The sequence below is a fragment of the Bufo bufo genome, chromosome 1, assembly GCF_905171765.1.
Source record: "Bufo bufo chromosome 1, aBufBuf1.1, whole genome shotgun sequence".
In the NCBI taxonomy this organism is placed as follows: Eukaryota; Metazoa; Chordata; class Amphibia; order Anura; family Bufonidae; genus Bufo; species Bufo bufo.
In genome coordinates, this window is record NC_053389.1 from 837,111,893 (window position 1) to 837,129,879 (window position 17,987).

Consider the following 17,987-nt stretch of genomic DNA (forward strand, 5'->3'; position numbering starts at 1 on the left):
GTCGAATAAAAGTAACTAAGTCAAAATTTGCCAGGGGTAGGAATAATTATGGGCAGCACTGTATTCAATATAGTGCCATATATTCCTTTTTGAACCACGCCTGTATTGATTGTGTAATATTCGTCTATTACGCGATCATTACATTGACGATTTTTTTTGTAAAAAAAAAAAGACGAATATTTCGAAAAACAAATATATAGCACTATATTCAAAATATTTGTGAATTCTCAAAGTTGCGATATTCGCACTAAAAAATTCGAATATTCGCGCTCAACACTATCTACTACAACTTCAAACATCAAAAGCTTAAAGCGGCAATGATTTACGGCTGCCCTACCAGCTACGCAGCCCTCTCTGTCTGATGTTCCTGAAACTTAGGCCTCATGCACTCAAACTTATTTTCATTCTGTGTCCGTTCCGTTTTTTTTTTTTTTGTGGACCATATACGGAACCATTCATTTCAATGGGTCCGCAAAAAAAAACAGAAGGTACATTCCGTCTGCATTCTGTTTCCTTATTTCCGTTCCGCAAAAAAATAGAACATGTCCTATTATTGTCCGCATTACGGACAAGGATAGGACTGTTCTATTAGGGGCCAGTGTTCCGTTCTGCAAAATATCATCTGCATTTTTTGCGAATCCGTTTTTTTGCAGTCCTCAAAATACATACGTTGTGTGCAAGAGGCTTCACCCTCCCCCCCATACAGCCACATAGCAGTCCATCACATGAGCAGCGATCAGTCTGGGAAATTCTGCTGGAACAGGGAGTTTATATCACGGACTGAATACACTAGTCTGAAATCCGCCATTATTGGAGCGCCCAAATGCTTCTCTAACACGTCAGCGTCCCCCAAATGTGAATCGCTGCAGCTTTATTGCACTTTCAGGAAACGGAAGGCATACTGAGTAACTTCATTTTTTTTTGCGGATCCATTGAAATGAATAGTCCCGTATACGGACCACAAAAAACGGAACGTAAACGAAAAAAAAAACATGTGCATGAGGCCTTATTCTGACAAATCAAAAGAATGGAAAGTGCATCACAGATGTGAACAAGGCCTAGTGTTCTTCTGTCTGTCATGGCTGAATTCCAGGGTGGACTGCCGATGAGCTTACGGTTCGGCTACATGACAAAGGGTACATCTACACAGCGACTTCTTGTCACGGAAAAGTCACACGTTTTTGTAATAATAGTTAACGGTGTCACAATATGACATGCTGCGGCTGTGATGTGACAGTGGCAAAAAAAAAACTGACTTGGATGGACTTTTTTTGAAACTGTCACAGCAAGTCGCATGTCACATTGTGACACCATTGACTAATATTGCAAAATAAATGCTGCGTGACTTTTCTACGACATATGTCACTGTGTAGCCAGACCCTTAACCCTGTCCACCCTCCCTGTCCATATGTATACTATAAGAATGCCTGAGACGTCTTACTGATGTACCTCCTTCAGTCTGCAGGGGGAAAGGGTTAAACACAGGCATGACTAGCTGTCTCTGTGGCTGACTGGTTGTTGTCTTCGCGGGCTGCATGACCATGCTGAGCACTATGTGCGTCCATACATAGAGACTGGGATCTAGAGAAAAAGCATCGGCGCTGCTCCTCTCTGGGAGTGACAGGCCTTGCATGGCAAAGCAGCAGGCAGGAAAGTTAGCCTTGCCTTCATTGGATGGACTCCTCAACTCCTCCTCATCCTCCTCCTCCTCCTGACCGCCTGGTCTTGGCTTGGTCTATGGGCAGAACGCATAGTGGTGGCCCAAAATACCCTCTCTATGTAACACCCTAGCAACAATAAGCATATCCATTTGCTCAAATCCCATTTCTGATACCAAGTGTTTAAAACATGAATTCAAAGAGAATGAATACACTTAAGCAGGCTAAGTGAATAAATATAATTAATACGTTTGATTAAATAAAAGATAACACAGACAAATCACATACAGAATAATAAAAAGTAAATAATCACCACTGGCCTGGGGATTGGGGGGCTCCGAGTCGGCCCCAGGGTGTATAAGAGATAGGGCAAATCAATACTCATATCCTACTGTACCTAGAAGAAAGTTTTCAATGGAGTGCCAACTAATGTATGTGTGTAAGAAAGTTTATAGCCCCTCCTGCAGTGTGAGGTACGCATGTCTTCTCGGGAGTGTGGCCTCAGCACAATGGGGGATGGGTATGATCGAACTATCCCTAACCCACTACGTTGCAAGTAAAACTTTATTGCACAGAATATTAAAGATAATTTAAAAGAGATTTAAAGGGGACAAAATACTTCAAAATACTGTTACAACACAGATACATAAATAAATTATTCAAGATTTGCAGGGGTCGCCCCCAGTCTCTGAAGTAGAGTTTTTGAGTCATGACTTTTTTTGTAACACCCCAGGGTGGTGTTACCACTCCAGCACCCTGCTACTTTCTTTAATGGTCTAACATAAATGTCATGTGTGTAATTCTGTTCCAGGTTCACCACAATGTGCATCTATAAATATTGTTATGCAACTGTTATATATGTAATGTGTCTGGTTCACCAGCAAGTGGCAGCGTTTCTGGCAGAGCTATCTAAGACAGAATGGAACTCACCATTACATTTCCCCCTTTTGGGCAGAAGTGGGCCAGTCCTGCTTGCTATCAGAAGGAGTGGTGGCAGTTCTAGTTGATTCTGGTTCAGACTCCATGTTGGAGCTGACATGAGCCTAATCTATTCCTTGCCTCAAACTAAGTCAGACTAAAGAGTGGAGTGCAGCATAAAGAAGGAATCAAAGTTACTTAACTGGCTTCTCAGTACAGCAGAGAGAAAGAGATAAAGCAGAGTTGAGTTTGCCTGCCAGTTCATGCTAAAGCCTGCTGGAACCAAGACCAAGCCTGAAAACAGTTTTTACTTTAATCAAGTAAAGCTGCCATTGAACTTCATCTCAAGATTTGGACTTAAGTTATTATTTTATCCCTCAATTATTCCCCCTTTTTATTTCTTTGGAGTCAAAGCCTTGGGTCCAGCAGAATCCAAATAGGAGCACCGTGACATAAAGAGACATTTAGGCCGCACTACACCACTCGGCATTCCTACTACACCTGGGGCGCGATAGAGGGGCCCTGGGGGGAGGCGCACATTGGACATTGTTGGTTCCAGCTGATCGCGATCACTTAATGGTGGGCACTGTGCCGTTACATTGGGCTTCTTGGACTAGTTTCCAGATTTTTTGCAGGTAATCAGGTTCTATTCTGTGCACCACAAAAGCTTGCTGGTAGTCACAAGGGTCAAATTTCAGTCCAAAAACATAAAAACGACTGTCATGGCGAAGACTGAGATTGGCGGCCAAAGAAAGGAACCCAAAATATACGTCATCTAGTGGAAAAACTGGCAGCTGCAGGGAGGCATGATACAGGAGCTGGACTGAGGCTCCAGGGAAGAGGAAGCCTCCACCAGACAGAAAGTATGGATATTTAGAATAAGGGAACAAGGTCTCGGAGATTTTGTATTTGGAGTAACGAAGAACAACCGAGTGTCTCTGCAGTGCCCCATGTAGTGTGGATGGAGACGTAGCTTGCATCTTTATGTACTGGACCAAGGAGGCTGGATTCACAAACACATCGTCATCACCTAGAAGACAACAGAAGCACATCATCGTCACCTAGAAATCTACACAAACACATTGCCATAAACTAGAAATCTACATAACAACTAAAAGGCAACACAAACACATTGTTATATAAAAAAGACACAAACTCATCACCTAGAAAATGACACAAACACATCATCTGGAAGACAATAAAAGCACACAATTATCACCTAGAAGACACCACAGACATCATCCTCTAGAAGACAACACACACCTTTATTAATGGATTTGGCTATTTATACTGGTGCCTGGCCTGGGGTCTAATTTGGAGATATGGTCCTCCTCTCCTATCCTGCAGTCTGTACATGCATGTGGAACGCCCCAGAGTGGTGTTACCACTTCTGCACTTTGCTACCATCTCTATTGGTCTAACCTCATGTCATCTTATGCATTTATTCCAGGTCCTCCACAACGTGCATTCCTATTTTGTTATGTAATGGGACTGATTCACCAGCAGGTGGCAGAAAACACGGCAGAACTACAGTTATATAGAATGGAACTTTCCATTCCATTCTAAAGGGTGGGACCAGTTAGTTCTAGTCTAGCTTACCCCCAGCTAGGGGAATGGTGTGCAGGGACACGTCCCTGTGGATGTGCCCACACCAGCCAAAGCACCCTAAGCTCTGCTGGCCATGGAGGCCAAAGCTTGAAGCCTCAGGAGCCAGGAGGACAGTTCCCTGGCCTAATCTAGAGTCAGCCTATGGAGAAGAAGCTGAGTTATACAGCCAGCCTGTCAGTACAGCAGAGTCAGAGAGGAACAGATGTAGCAGAGTTCAGTTTGCCTGCCAGTTTCATGCTAAAGCCTGCTGGAACCAAAACAAAGCCTATAAACCATTTTGGAGAACGTTTATGCAAAGCAAAGCTGCCATTGAACTTCATCTCAATGATTCCCCCTATTTATTGCTTCGGAGCCAAAGCCAGCGGTCCAGCCGTATCCAGGTAGGAGCACCGTGACACACATAAAGAGACATTTTAGGCCGCACTACACCACACTGCATTTCCTACACCTGGGATGTGTTATATAGAGGGCTCTGGGGGGAGGCACCCGTTGCACATGGGACCATTGCGCCACCAGTCTCTGTTCACTTATCAGCTCATGTTGGGGGTTGTACTTCCACAGTTGTGTTTTTACCATGACTCAGACGATAAGCATGCCTTAATCCTCACATGGATCTTATAAATGCTCATAAGGGGCCATTCGATACCTTGGTTCCTTCTAATTACACCCCTGGGAGACACTGACCTTTGAATATAAAAGCTGCCTGTGGGGAATTGTAGTTCAGCCACTCCAAGAAGCATCGTTCCTTGAGGGACAAGTTGTGGTGTCCTTCAGTGAAGTCCCACAGTAAGATGTCCTTGTATTCATCATTCTCCAGCTTCACTATCTCCATCTGCATGTCACTTAGTGCCATCAGGAAGACTGGCCTCACCATGTAGCCCATTATGTCCACAGATTTTGCCCATGTACTTCTCAGGGCCGCTCTTCTGCTGAGTGATGCTGGGTGAGATTTGATAGCCAGGAGCAGTAGTGGTGAGGTGCCCCCATTCACTGGCTGGGGGGTGTAGAGGAGGGAGCAGTGGTAACTCTGAAGCTGAGGGAACTCTTCCTGGAATTGTGAGAGGTTCAGGTGGTAGGTGTAGACCCCGTCCTCCAGCGTCACTGACTTTCTCTCAGGCTCGGGAAGGCTTGCGGGAATCACAGACATCTTGGCTGAAAGCGTCAAACTTATTGTTGCAAAGAGCAAAATGACGCCCATAGACAGAAGGACGCAGAAGGAAACCAAGATCCGGTGCCGCATGATATCTGCAAGACAATGGGGGATGGGTGAGACGACTATTGTACATTATCCAGCACTGCATGCTCTTCCCTACTAATAACCCCCATACATTACACTCCATGCTCATACCCACCAGTGACCTCCGACCTCTACACTACAGCTCTATTACTCCATACTCATCAGTGACCTCTGACCTCTATAGTCTGATAACCCCCATACATTGCATGAGTCTAGCACTCTATGCTGATACCCGCCAGTGACCCCTGACATTAACACTATATATCTCTAACCCCCATACATTCCCAGTGTCCGAAAATCCATCCTCATCCTCTGACCTCTGACTATTATAGTCCTATGACCCCCATACATTGTGTGAGTCCAGCAATGCATACTCATTAGTGAATCAACTTGTAACAAACCAGATTGGTTTACGAATTTCATGAAAATTCATCTGCCAAATGAACCCAAAGCTTTTTAGGTTTGATTCCGTCAAATCCAGTAAAAGGGCGCACAGTGCCATTTTACTGCGCATGTTGGAGGGCAAAACGATGAGGGAGGAAGAAGGATGTTCACATGACCCTGGCAGGAAGAATGTCCCACGGAATATGTAGGATTATCCTTCTTTTATATTGGGACTGTCCTGTAAATCCCATTGATCAGTTCCTGTAGACAATATGATAAGTAGGAGTACGTACTCACGATGTAACTACACGTGGCTCGAGCGTGGACTCACCCCGCTGCGGCCCGCCGCGTGACACCGGAGTCTGTGATATGTGATGTTGGGTTCGTTACCCTTCAGCTCTACCACAGTATATATTATTATTCTTAAATGAATGTATCTTTTGAATTGATATATATCTTAGGGTCTGCCAAACGCGTTTCGGAGCGTACTTCGGATGCGTCCTGCCCACTTTTATATCCATTTATTGGTCACAAGTAAAAACCCTTTTATGGATTTTTTGATTCATTCTGTTTATATGTAGTTCATACATCAAAGAAAGGAGATACAGTATTTCATATTCCTAAATGAACCTCCCATACGACAGTTTAAATCAATGATCGTATTGTTCTTATATCCAACCATGTTAAAAAAAAAAACGCTTTGGGATTTAGGTGCGTTTTTTGCTATACGTGCATTTTATTGAGCATGGATACATCTTGGCTCTGGTAGTTAGGACTAGGGGATGCAGGATAGAGGCAAAGTACACAGTTCTTGAATCAAACAGCGATAAGTTGTATCACAAAACGCAGGCGGCTTGGTGTCTGTTCAGACACAAGAAACGTCCATAAACAATAAAAGTCACCTTTTCTCCTGTTAATTCACACCCTGTTAGCCGTTCAGCCTCATCAAGTCCATAGGCGGCCTGTTCGCCTTTAGAGGGTCCTGAGTCCTCCAGCCCGGCTCAGACCTCAGATCCCAGCACAGGCCTCAGATCCCAGCACACAGACTCCTGAGCTCCACCATCAGAGGGAGGTAAATCCACCATACCTGGCAGTGCTGGCTGGTTTTTATGCCTGGCAAAACCGACCTGGAACATGGGGAGTAGTCACCCACCCAGCACTTTGACTACTCCCAGTAAGAGCCGGCCAGCTATGACTGCCATGCTAAATCTCACGGTGTCAATTAGCAATAGCTGCTGCTGACACATAAAATACAAAGTGGAATCTCTAGGTGAAGCCCTACAAGCTGGTGGGAAGCTTATATCACCACATTTTTTGTTATTTCCATGAACTGTTATTTTGTTTGCTGGAGCCTGTATCGTATTTTCGTGTATGCCCAATAAACCCTGGGAAAAGAGACTGTCTGAATGGTCCCGTCTCATATATGGTGGAGGATGTGGGCAAGTCGGTTGCAAGAAGCAATACCTGTTATTGGTGAATTGGTTAAAGCAGCAGCAGCAGAATTGCAATAAGACTCTGTTATAATGGAGGATCTCATTAAACAGATGGTGCAGAGCGTGCAGAGGCTTTACAGGCTCAACGGCAGGCTAATGCACAGCAACAGGAGATTAATCGCCTACTGACAGGGCAAATTGCGGCCCTAAGAGACGCCGTGACAGGGCAGCAAGTGGTGCATGTGGCTGGGCAAAGTTCTGGTGGTGGTGTGCGGAAAACTGTGCAGTCTGCCTTACAAAAAATGACGACTGAGGATGATGTGGAGGCTTATTTGACTGTCTTTGAGCGTATTGAAGACAGAGAAAAACTGCCTGTAGATCAGTGGGCTGAAGTGCTGGCTCCATATCTGACTGGAGAGCCGCAGAAGGCTTACTATGACCTCACCTTGCAGGATTCCAAGGACTACCGCAAACTAAAAGTTCAGATACTTGCTCGTCTTGGGGTCAGTCCCGCACTCCAGGCCCAGCGGGTGTCACGGGAAGTACGGGAAAGGAAAGACAACCAAAGGGAACCACAACTAAGCAACAACAGACTAGGCCCCGAACCTAGGGAACAAAGAGGACACCTCCTAGCAATCCCTGAAACTCTCCCTAAGCTGCTAACAACATGTGCAAATCTCAAAGGTAGAAATGCACATGCACTGGAACCTGAGATTGCTGAAACACTGCACTGCACCCTCAGCTTAGGGAACAGGGAAAGAGGCAACCGGCTCCTTCCAAACTGAAGGAACTAGTGTCTCCCTGAGGCCTAGTCAGAACAGACACACCAGGAAAAGGGAAAAGGACTTAGCTTGAGATATAACTGGAACAGGAGAACCACCATACAAGCAGAGCACTCCACAGAAGAACTATCAGCCACAGGGAAACAAGTGAGAGGCGGAACATATAAAGAGCCACCTGACTGATAATGAGCAGCATCTGCGAAGGGGTGGAACCTGTCAGATAGACTCCTGAGTCTTCCGTCTATCTGAACTTCTAAGATCTCTCCCAGGGCCGGCGATGACAGCGGGTACATCAATGGACTTTTTGCAAAGACAAGCCTCCAAGGTCACAGATTTTTGACCTATTCCACTTGGTTTGGAAGTGGTTGCAACCGGAGTTGTCTTCTGCCAGAATATTTATACTGCTCTGATTAACAGTCTATATTCTTAATGTAAATAAATTAGAATCTGTAAGAGAGGAGATTCTAACTTATTATCATAAAGATCAAGCCAATAAGAGCTCGTGATCGGCGCTAAGTTTGACGACAAAAAGAAGGCGGTGGTAAATCAAAATATATATATTTATTTATTAAAATAATAATAATGCAGTGCAAATTAATCAAATCCTATTTGTTCCTGGACGGTTTGCAAACAGTAACAGAAAGATCCCGCTCCCCTGCCTCTCTATCCTAGCATTGGTTCTTCTTCATGCACGGAAACCGCAGTTAGGACCTCGATACTTGTAGCAAAGAAAAAAATATTGGATCCAGCACCGGAGTATTTCAGAGTTGTTTGTTTCTTTAAAAAGGTACATGCAGCATCAAAACCATCCGCTGATGTCAACCAAAGTCTGCGCGTTTCGAACCGTGCGGTTCTTACTCATGACTTACTCGGAATGCCCAGACAGCTGAACTTATAAGAATAGACTCAATCTCCTCCTTTGAATGGGGGATGGAGGATAGAATAGGTCAGGTGTATCCTTAAATGAAGCTGCACTGGGTGTTACCTGTGAGGCTAGCCTACTTAAGCCTCGTTCACATCACCGGCTCTCCTTTCCGTTCTCCGGCTCCGTGAGGATAACTGAGACCTAACTGAGCGTAACGGAGCCTTAAGACCCCATAGACTACAATGGAGTCCGTTCGGTGTCCTCTTAGAATATGATTTTTGAGCAGAGAGGAAAGTCCTGCACATCTCTACACTTATCAGAAGCGGCGTGAATCCCCTAGAGATCTATACGAGGAAATAAAAAACCGCAAGTAGCACATGGCGTATGTAGAAAGACATCGCATCTAAAAGGGCAAACAGAAAAAGAGTTGTATCATATTAATACAAATGTATCTGATCCTGTCCTGTGTGATACTGTCTGCTGAGCTGTGTATCTAAGCCTATCCTGTGTGATACTGTCTGCAGAGTCGTGTATCTAAGCCTATCCTGTGTGATACTGTCTGCAGAGTCGTGTATCTAAGCCTACTGTGTGTGATACTGCCTGCTGAGCTGTGTATCTAATCCTATCCTGTGTGATACTGTCTGCAGAGTCGTGTATCTAATCCTATCCTGTGTGATACTGACTGCTGAGCTGTGTATCTAATCCTATCCTGTGTGATACTGTCTGCTGAGCTGTGTATCTAATCCTATCCTGTGTGATACTGTCTGCAGAGTCGTGTATCTGATCCTATCCTGTGTGATACTGTCTGCAGAGTCGTGTATCTAAGCCTATCCTGTGTGATACTGTCTGCAGAGTCGTGTATCTAAGCCTATCCTGTGTGATACTGTCTGCAGAGTCGTGTATCTAAGCCTATCCTGTGTGATACTGTCTGCAGAGTCGTGTATCTAAGCCTATTGTGTGTGATACTGCCTGCTGAGCTGTGTATCTAAGCCTATTGTGTGTGATACTTTCTGCTGAGCTGTGTATCTAATCCTATCCTGTGTGATACAGTCTGCTGAGCTGTGTATCTAATCCTATCCTGTGTGATACTGTCTGCTGAGCTGTGTATCTAAGCCTATTGTGTGTGATACTGTCTGCTGAGCTGTGTATCTAAGCCTATCCTGTGTGATACTGTCTGCAGAGTCGTGTATCTAAGCCTATCCTGTGTGATACTGTCTGCAGAGTCGTGTATCTAAGCCTACTGTGTGTGATACTGCCTGCTGAGCTGTGTATCTAATCCTATCCTGTGTGATACTGTCTGCAGAGTCGTGTATCTAATCCTATCCTGTGTGATACTGACTGCTGAGCTGTGTATCTAATCCTATCCTGTGTGATACTGTCTGCTGAGCTGTGTATCTAATCCTATCCTGTGTGATACTGTCTGCAGAGTCGTGTATCTGATCCTATCCTGTGTGATACTGTCTGCAGAGTCGTGTATCTAAGCCTATCCTGTGTGATACTGTCTGCAGAGTCGTGTATCTAAGCCTATCCTGTGTGATACTGTCTGCAGAGTCGTGTATCTAAGCCTATCCTGTGTGATACTGTCTGCAGAGTCGTGTATCTAAGCCTATTGTGTGTGATACTGCCTGCTGAGCTGTGTATCTAAGCCTATTGTGTGTGATACTTTCTGCTGAGCTGTGTATCTAATCCTATCCTGTGTGATACAGTCTGCTGAGCTGTGTATCTAATCCTATCCTGTGTGATACTGTCTGCTGAGCTGTGTATCTAAGCCTATTGTGTGTGATGCTGTCTGCTGAGCTGTGTATCTAATCCTATCAGGTGTAATACTGTCTGCTGAGTTGTGTATCTAATCCTGTCCTGTGTGATACTGTCTGCTGAGCCGTGTATCTAATCCTATCCTGTGTGATACTGCCTGCTGAGCTGTGTATCTAATCCTATCCTGTGTGATACTGTCTGCTGAGCTGTGTATCTAATCCTATCCTGTGTGATACTGTCTGCTGAGCTGTGTATCTAATCCTCCCCTGTGTGATACAGTCTGCTGAGCTGTGTATCTAATCCTATCCTGTGTGATACTGTCTGCTGAGCTGTGTATCTAATCCTATCCTGTGTGATACTGTCTGCTGAGCTGTGTATCTAATCCTATCCTGTGTGATACTGTCTGAGCTGTGTATCTAATCCTATCCTGTGTGATACTGACTGCTGAGCTGTGTATCTAATCCTATCCTGTGTGATACTGTCTGCTGAGCCGTGTATCTAATCCTATCCTGTGTGATACTGTCTGCTGAGCTGTGTATCTAATCCTACCCTGTGTGATACTGTCTGCTGAGCTGTGTATCTAATCCTATCCTGTGTGATACTGTCTGCTGAGCTGTGTATCTAAACCTATCCTGTGTGATACTGTCTGCTGAGCTGCGTATCTAATCCTATCCTGTGTGATACTGTCTGCTTAGCTGTGTATCTAATCCTATCATGTGTGATACTGCCTGCGAAGCTGTGTATCTAATCCTATCCTGTGTGATACTGTCTGCTGAGCTATGTATCTAATCCTATTCTGTGTGATACTGCTGAGTTGTGTATCTAATCCTATCCTGTGTGATACTGTCTGCTGAGCTGTGTATCTAATCCTATCCTGTGTGATACTGTCTGCTGAGCTGTGTATCTAATCCTGTCCTGTGTGATACAGTCTGCTGAGCTGTGTATCTAATCCTATTATGTGTGATACAGTCTGCTGAGCTGTGTATCTAATCCTATCCTGTGTGATACTGTCTGCTGAGCCGTGTATCTAATCCTGTCCTGTGTGATACTGTCTGCTGAGCCGTGTATCTAATCCTATCCTGTGTGATACTGCCTGCTGAGCTGTGTATCTAATCCTACCCTGTGTGATACTGTCTGCTGTGTATCTAATCCTGTCCTGTGTGATACTGTCTGCTGAGCTGTGTATCTAATCCTATCCTATGTAATACTGTCTGCTGAGCTGTGTATCTAATCCTATCCTGTGTGATACTGTCTGCTGAGCTGTGTATCTAATCCTATCCTGTGTGATACTGTCTGCTGAGCTGTGTATCTAATCCTCCCCTGTGTGATACAGTCTGCTGAGCTGTGTATCTAATCCTATCCTGTGTGATACTGTCTGCTGAGCTGTGTATCTAATCCTATCCTGTTATACTGTCTGCTGAGCTGTGTATCTAATCCTATCCTGTGTGATACTGCCTGCTGAGCTGTGTATCTAATCCTATCCTGTGTGATACTGTCTGCTGAGCTGTGTATCTAATCCTACCCTGTGTGATACTGTCTGCTGAGCTGTGTATCTAATCCTATCCTGTGTGATACTGTCTGAGCTGTGTATCTAATCCTATCCTGTGTGATACTGACTGCTGAGCTGTGTATCTAATCCTGTCCTGTGTGATACTGTCTGCTGAGCCGTGTATCTAATCCTATCCTGTGTGATACTGTCTGCTGAGCTGTGTATCTAATCCTACCCTGTGTGATACTGTCTGCTGAGCTGTGTATCTAATCCTATCCTGTGTGATACTGTCTGCTGAGCCGTGTATCTAAACCTATCCTGTGTGATACTGTCTGCTGAGCTGTGTATCTAAACCTATCATGTGCGATACCGCCTGCTGAGCTGCGTATCTAATCCTATCCTGTGTGATACTGTCTGCTGAGCTGTGTATCTAATCCTATCATGTGTGATACTGTCTGCTGAGCTGTGTATCTAATCCTATCCTGTGTGATACTGTCTGCTGAGCTATGTATCTAATCCTATTCTGTGTGATACTGCTGAGTTGTGTATCTAATCCTATCCTGTGTGATACTGTCTGCTGAGCTGTGTATCTAATCCTATCCTGTGTGATACTGTCTGCTGAGCTGTGTATCTAATCCTGTCCTGTGTGATACAGTCTGCTGAGCTGTGTATCTAATCCTATTATGTGTGATACAGTCTGCAGAGCTGTGTATCTAATCCTAGCCTGTGTGATACTGACTGCTGAGCTGTGTATCTAATCCTATCCTGTGTGATACTGTCTGCTGAGCTGTGTATCTAATCCTGTCCTGTGTGATACAGTCTGCTGAGCTGTGTATCTAATCCTCTCCTGTGTGATACTGTCTGCTGAGCTGTGTATCTAATCCTATTATGTGTGATACAGTCTGCTGAGCTGTGTATCTAATCCTAGCCTGTGTGATACTGACTGCTGAGCTGTGTATCTAATCCTATCCTGTGTGATACTGTCTGCTAAGCTGTGTATCTAATCCTATCCTGTGTGATACTGTCTGCTGAGCTGTGTATCTAATCCTATTCTGTGTGATACTGCTGAGTTGTGTATCTAATCCTATCCTGTGTGATACTGTCTGCTGAGCTGTGTATCTAATCCTATCCTGTGTGATACTGTCTGCTGAGCTGTGTATCTAATCCTATCCTGTGTGATACTGTCTGCTGAGCTGTGTATCTAATTCTACCCTGTGGGATACTGTCTGCTCAGCTGTGTATCTAATCCTATCCTGTGTGATACTGACTGCTGAGCTGTGTATCTAATCCTATCCTGTGTGATACTGTCTGCTGAGCTGTGTATCTAATCCTATCCTGTGTGATACTGTCTGCTGAGCTGTGTATCTAATCCTATCCTGTGTGATACTGTCTGCTGAGCTGTGTATCTAATCCTATTATGTGTGATACTGTCTGCTCAGCTGTGTATCTAATCCTATCCTGTGTGATACTGACTGCTGAGCTGTGTATCTAATCCTATCCTGTGTGATACTGTCTGCTGAGCTGTGTATCTAATCCTATCCTGTGTGATACTGTCTGCTGAGCTGTGTATCTAATCCTATCCTGTGTGATACTGTCTGCTGAGCTGTGTATCTAATCCTATTATGTGTGATACTGTCTGCTGAGCTGTGTATCTAATCCTATCCTGTGTGATACTGTCTGCTGAGCTGCGTATCTAATCCTGTCCTGTGTGATACTGCCTGCTGAGCTGCGTATCTAATCCTGTCCTGTGTGATACCGCCTGCTGAGCTGCGTATCTAATCCTGTCCTGTGTGATACCGCCTGCTGAGCTGCGTATCTAATCCTATCCTGTGTGATACTGTCTGCTGAGCTGTGTATCTAATCCTATCCTGTGTGATACTGCCTGCTGAGCTGCGTATCTAATCCTGTCCTGTGTGATACTGTCTGCTGAGCTGTGTATCTAATCCTATGTGATACCGCCTGCTGAGCTGCGTATCTAATCCTGTCCTGTGTGATACCGCCTGCTGAGCTGCGTATCTAATCCTGTCCTGTGTGATACCGCCTGCTGAGCGGTGTATCTAATCCTATCCTGTGTGATACAGTCTGCTGAGCGGTGTATCTAATCCTATGTGATACCGCCTGCTGAGCGGTGTATCTAATCCTATCCTGTGTGATACTGTCTGCTGAGCTGTGTATCTAATCCTATGTGATACCGCCTGCTGAGTTGTGTATCTAATCCTGTCCTGTGTGATACTGCCTGCTGAGCTGCGTATCTAATCCTGTCCTGTGTGATACTGTCTGCTGAGCTGTGTATCTAATCCTCTCCTGTGTGATACTGCCTGCTGAGCTGTGTATCTAATCCTATCCTGTGTGATACTGTCTGCTGAGCTGTGTATCTAATCCTATCCTGTGTCATTCTGCCTGCTGAGCTGTGTATCTAATCCTCTCCTGTGTGATACGTCTGCTGAGCTGTGTATCTAATCCTATCCTGTGTGATACTGTCTGCTGAGCTGTGTATCTAATCCTATCCTGTGTGATACTGTCTGCTGAGCTGTGTATCTAATCCTATCCTGTGTGATACTGCCTGCTGAGCTGCGTATCTAATCCTGTCCTGTGTGATACCGCCTGCTGAGCGGTGTATCTAATCCTATCCTGTGTGATACAGTCTGCTGAGCTGTGTATCTAATCCTATCCTGTGTGATACTGTCTGCTGAGCTGTGTATCTAATCCTATCCTGTGTGATACTGTCTGCTGAGCTGTGTATCTAATCCTATCCTGTCTGATACTGTCTGCTGAGCTGTGTATCTAATCCTATCCTGTGTGATACTGTCTGCTGAGCTGTGTATCTAATCCTATCCTGTGTGATACTGTCTGCTGAGCTTTGTATCTAATCCTATCCTGTGTGATACTGTCTGCTGAGCTGTGTATCTAATCCTATCCTGTGTGATACCGCCTGCTGAGCTGTGTATCTAATCCTATGTGATACCGCCTGCTGAGCGGTGTATCTAATCCTATCCTGTGTGATACTGTCTGCTGAGCTGTGTATCTAATCCTATGTGATACCGCCTGCTGAGTTGTGTATCTAATCCTGTCCTGTGTGATACTGCCTGCTGAGCTGCGTATCTAATCCTATCCTGTGTGATACTGTCTGCTGAGCTGTGTATCTAATCCTATCCTGTGTGATACTGTCTGCTGAGCTGTGTATCTAATCCTATCCTGTGTGATACTGATTGCTGAGCTGTGTATCTAATCCTATCCTGTGTGATACTGTCTGCTGAGCTGTGTATCTAATCCTATCCTGTGTGATACCGCCTGCTGAGCTGTGTATCTAATCCTATGTGATACCGCCTGCTGAGCGGTGTATCTAATCCTATCCTGTGTGATACTGTCTGCTGAGCTGTGTATCTAATCCTATGTGATACCGCCTGCTGAGTTGTGTATCTAATCCTGTCCTGTGTGATACTGCCTGCTGAGCTGCGTATCTAATCCTATCCTGTCTGATACTGTCTGCTGAGCTGTGTATCTAATCCTATCCTGTGTGATACTGTCTGCTGAGCTGTGTATCTAATCCTATCCTGTGTGATACTGATTGCTGAGCTGTGTATCTAATCTTATCCTGTGTGATACTGTCTGCTGAGCTGTGAATCTAATCCTGTCCTGTGTGATACTGTCTGCTGAGCTGTGTATCTAATCCTATTCTGTGTGATACTGCCTGCTGAGCTGCGTATCTAATCCTGTCCTGTGTGATACTGCCTGCTGAGCCGTGTATCTAATCCTATCCTGTGTGATACTGCCTGCTGAGCTGTGTATCTAATCCTCTCCTGTGTGATACTGCCTGCTGAGCTGTGTATCTAATCCTATCCTGTGTGATACAGTCTGCTGAGCGGTGTATCTAATCCTATCCTGTGTGATACTGATTGCTGAGCTGTGTATCTAATCCTATCCTGTGTGATACTGTCTGCTGAGCTGTGTATCTAATCCTATCCTGTGTGATACTGTCTGCTGAGCTTTGTATCTAATCCTATCCTGTGTGATACTGTCTGCTGAGCTGTGTATCTAATCCTATCCTGTGTGATACCGCCTGCTGAGCTGTGTATCTAATCCTATGTGATACCGCCTGCTGAGCGGTGTATCTAATCCTATCCTGTGTGATACTGTCTGCTGAGCTGTGTATCTAATCCTATGTGATACCGCCTGCTGAGTTGTGTATCTAATCCTGTCCTGTGTGATACTGCCTGCTGAGCTGCGTATCTAATCCTGTCCTGTGTGATACTGTCTGCTGAGCTGTGTATCTAATCCTATCCTGTGTGATACTGTCTGCTGAGCTGTGTATCTAATCCTATCCTGTGTGATACTGATTGCTGAGCTGTGTATCTAATCCTATCCTGTGTGATACTGTCTGCTGAGCTGTGAATCTAATCCTGTCCTGTGTGATACTGTCTGCTGAGCTGTGTATCTAATCCTATTCTGTGTGATACTGCCTGCTGAGCTGCGTATCTAATCCTGTCCTGTGTGATACTGCCTGCTGAGCCGTGTATCTAATCCTATCCTGTGTGATACTGCCTGCTGAGCTGTGTATCTAATCCTCTCCTGTGTGATACTGCCTGCTGAGCTGTGTATCTAATCCTATCCTGTGTGATACAGTCTGCTGAGCGGTGTATCTAATCCTATCCTGTGTGATACTGATTGCTGAGCTGTGTATCTAATCCTATCCTGTGTGATACTGTCTGCTGAGCTGTGAATCTAATCCTGTCCTGTGTGATACTGTCTGCTGAGCTGTGTATCTAATCCTATCCTGTGTGATACTGTCTGCTGAGCTGTGTATCTAATCCTATCCTGTGTGATACTGTCTGCTGAGCTGTGTATCTAATCCTATTCTGTGTGATACTGCCTGCTGAGCTGCGTATCTAATCCTGTCCTGTGTGATACTGCCTGCTGAGCCGTGTATCTAATCCTATCCTGTGTGATACTGCCTGCTGAGCTGTGTATCTAATCCTCTCCTGTGTGATACTGTCTGCTGAGCTGTGTATCTAATCCTGTCCTGTGTGATACCGCCTGCTGAGCTGTGTATCTAATCCTCTCCTGTGTGATACTGACTGCTGAGCTGTGTATCTAATCCTATCCTGTGTGATACTGTCTGCTGAGCTGTGTATCTAATCCTATCCTGTGTGATACAGTCTGCTGAGCTGTGTATCTAATCCTATCCTGTGTGATACTGTCTGCTGAGCTGTGTATCTAATCCTATCCTGTGTGATACCGCCTGCTGAGCTGTGTATCTAATCCTATGTGATACCGCCTGCTGAGCGGTGTATCTAATCCTATCCTGTGTGATACTGTCTGCTGAGCTGTGTATCTAATCCTATGTGATACCGCCTGCTGAGTTGTGTATCTAATCCTGTCCTGTGTGATACTGCCTGCTGAGCTGCGTATCTAATCCTATCCTGTCTGATACTGTCTGCTGAGCTGTGTATCTAATCCTATCCTGTGTGATACTGTCTGCTGAGCTGTGTATCTAATCCTATCCTGTGTGATACTGATTGCTGAGCTGTGTATCTAATCCTATCCTGTGTGATACTGTCTGCTGAGCTGTGAATCTAATCCTGTCCTGTGTGATACTGTCTGCTGAGCTGTGTATCTAATCCTATTCTGTGTGATACTGCCTGCTGAGCTGCGTATCTAATCCTGTCCTGTGTGATACTGCCTGCTGAGCCGTGTATCTAATCCTATCCTGTGTGATACTGCCTGCTGAGCTGTGTATCTAATCCTCTCCTGTGTGATACTGCCTGCTGAGCTGTGTATCTAATCCTATCCTGTGTGATACAGTCTGCTGAGCGGTGTATCTAATCCTATCCTGTGTGATACTGATTGCTGAGCTGTGT

General features: G+C 45.0%; 1 protein-coding gene across 1 annotated transcript in view; it reads right to left on the minus strand.

Annotated features, from left to right (window-relative positions):
- Positions 1-3,025: 3,025 nt before the first annotated feature.
- Positions 3,026-17,987, minus strand: part of LOC120986670 (acetylgalactosaminyl-O-glycosyl-glycoprotein beta-1,3-N-acetylglucosaminyltransferase-like) — a 97,551-nt gene continuing 82,589 nt past the window's right edge. The window contains exons 2-3 of the mRNA XM_040415341.1: positions 4,869-5,431; positions 3,026-3,606 (exon numbers count right to left, since the gene is read on the minus strand). Coding sequence (XP_040271275.1) covers positions 3,146-3,606; positions 4,869-5,424 — 1,017 coding nt within the window. The 5' untranslated portion in view covers positions 5,425-5,431 and the 3' untranslated portion in view covers positions 3,026-3,145. The remainder of the gene's footprint in view (positions 3,607-4,868; positions 5,432-17,987) is intronic.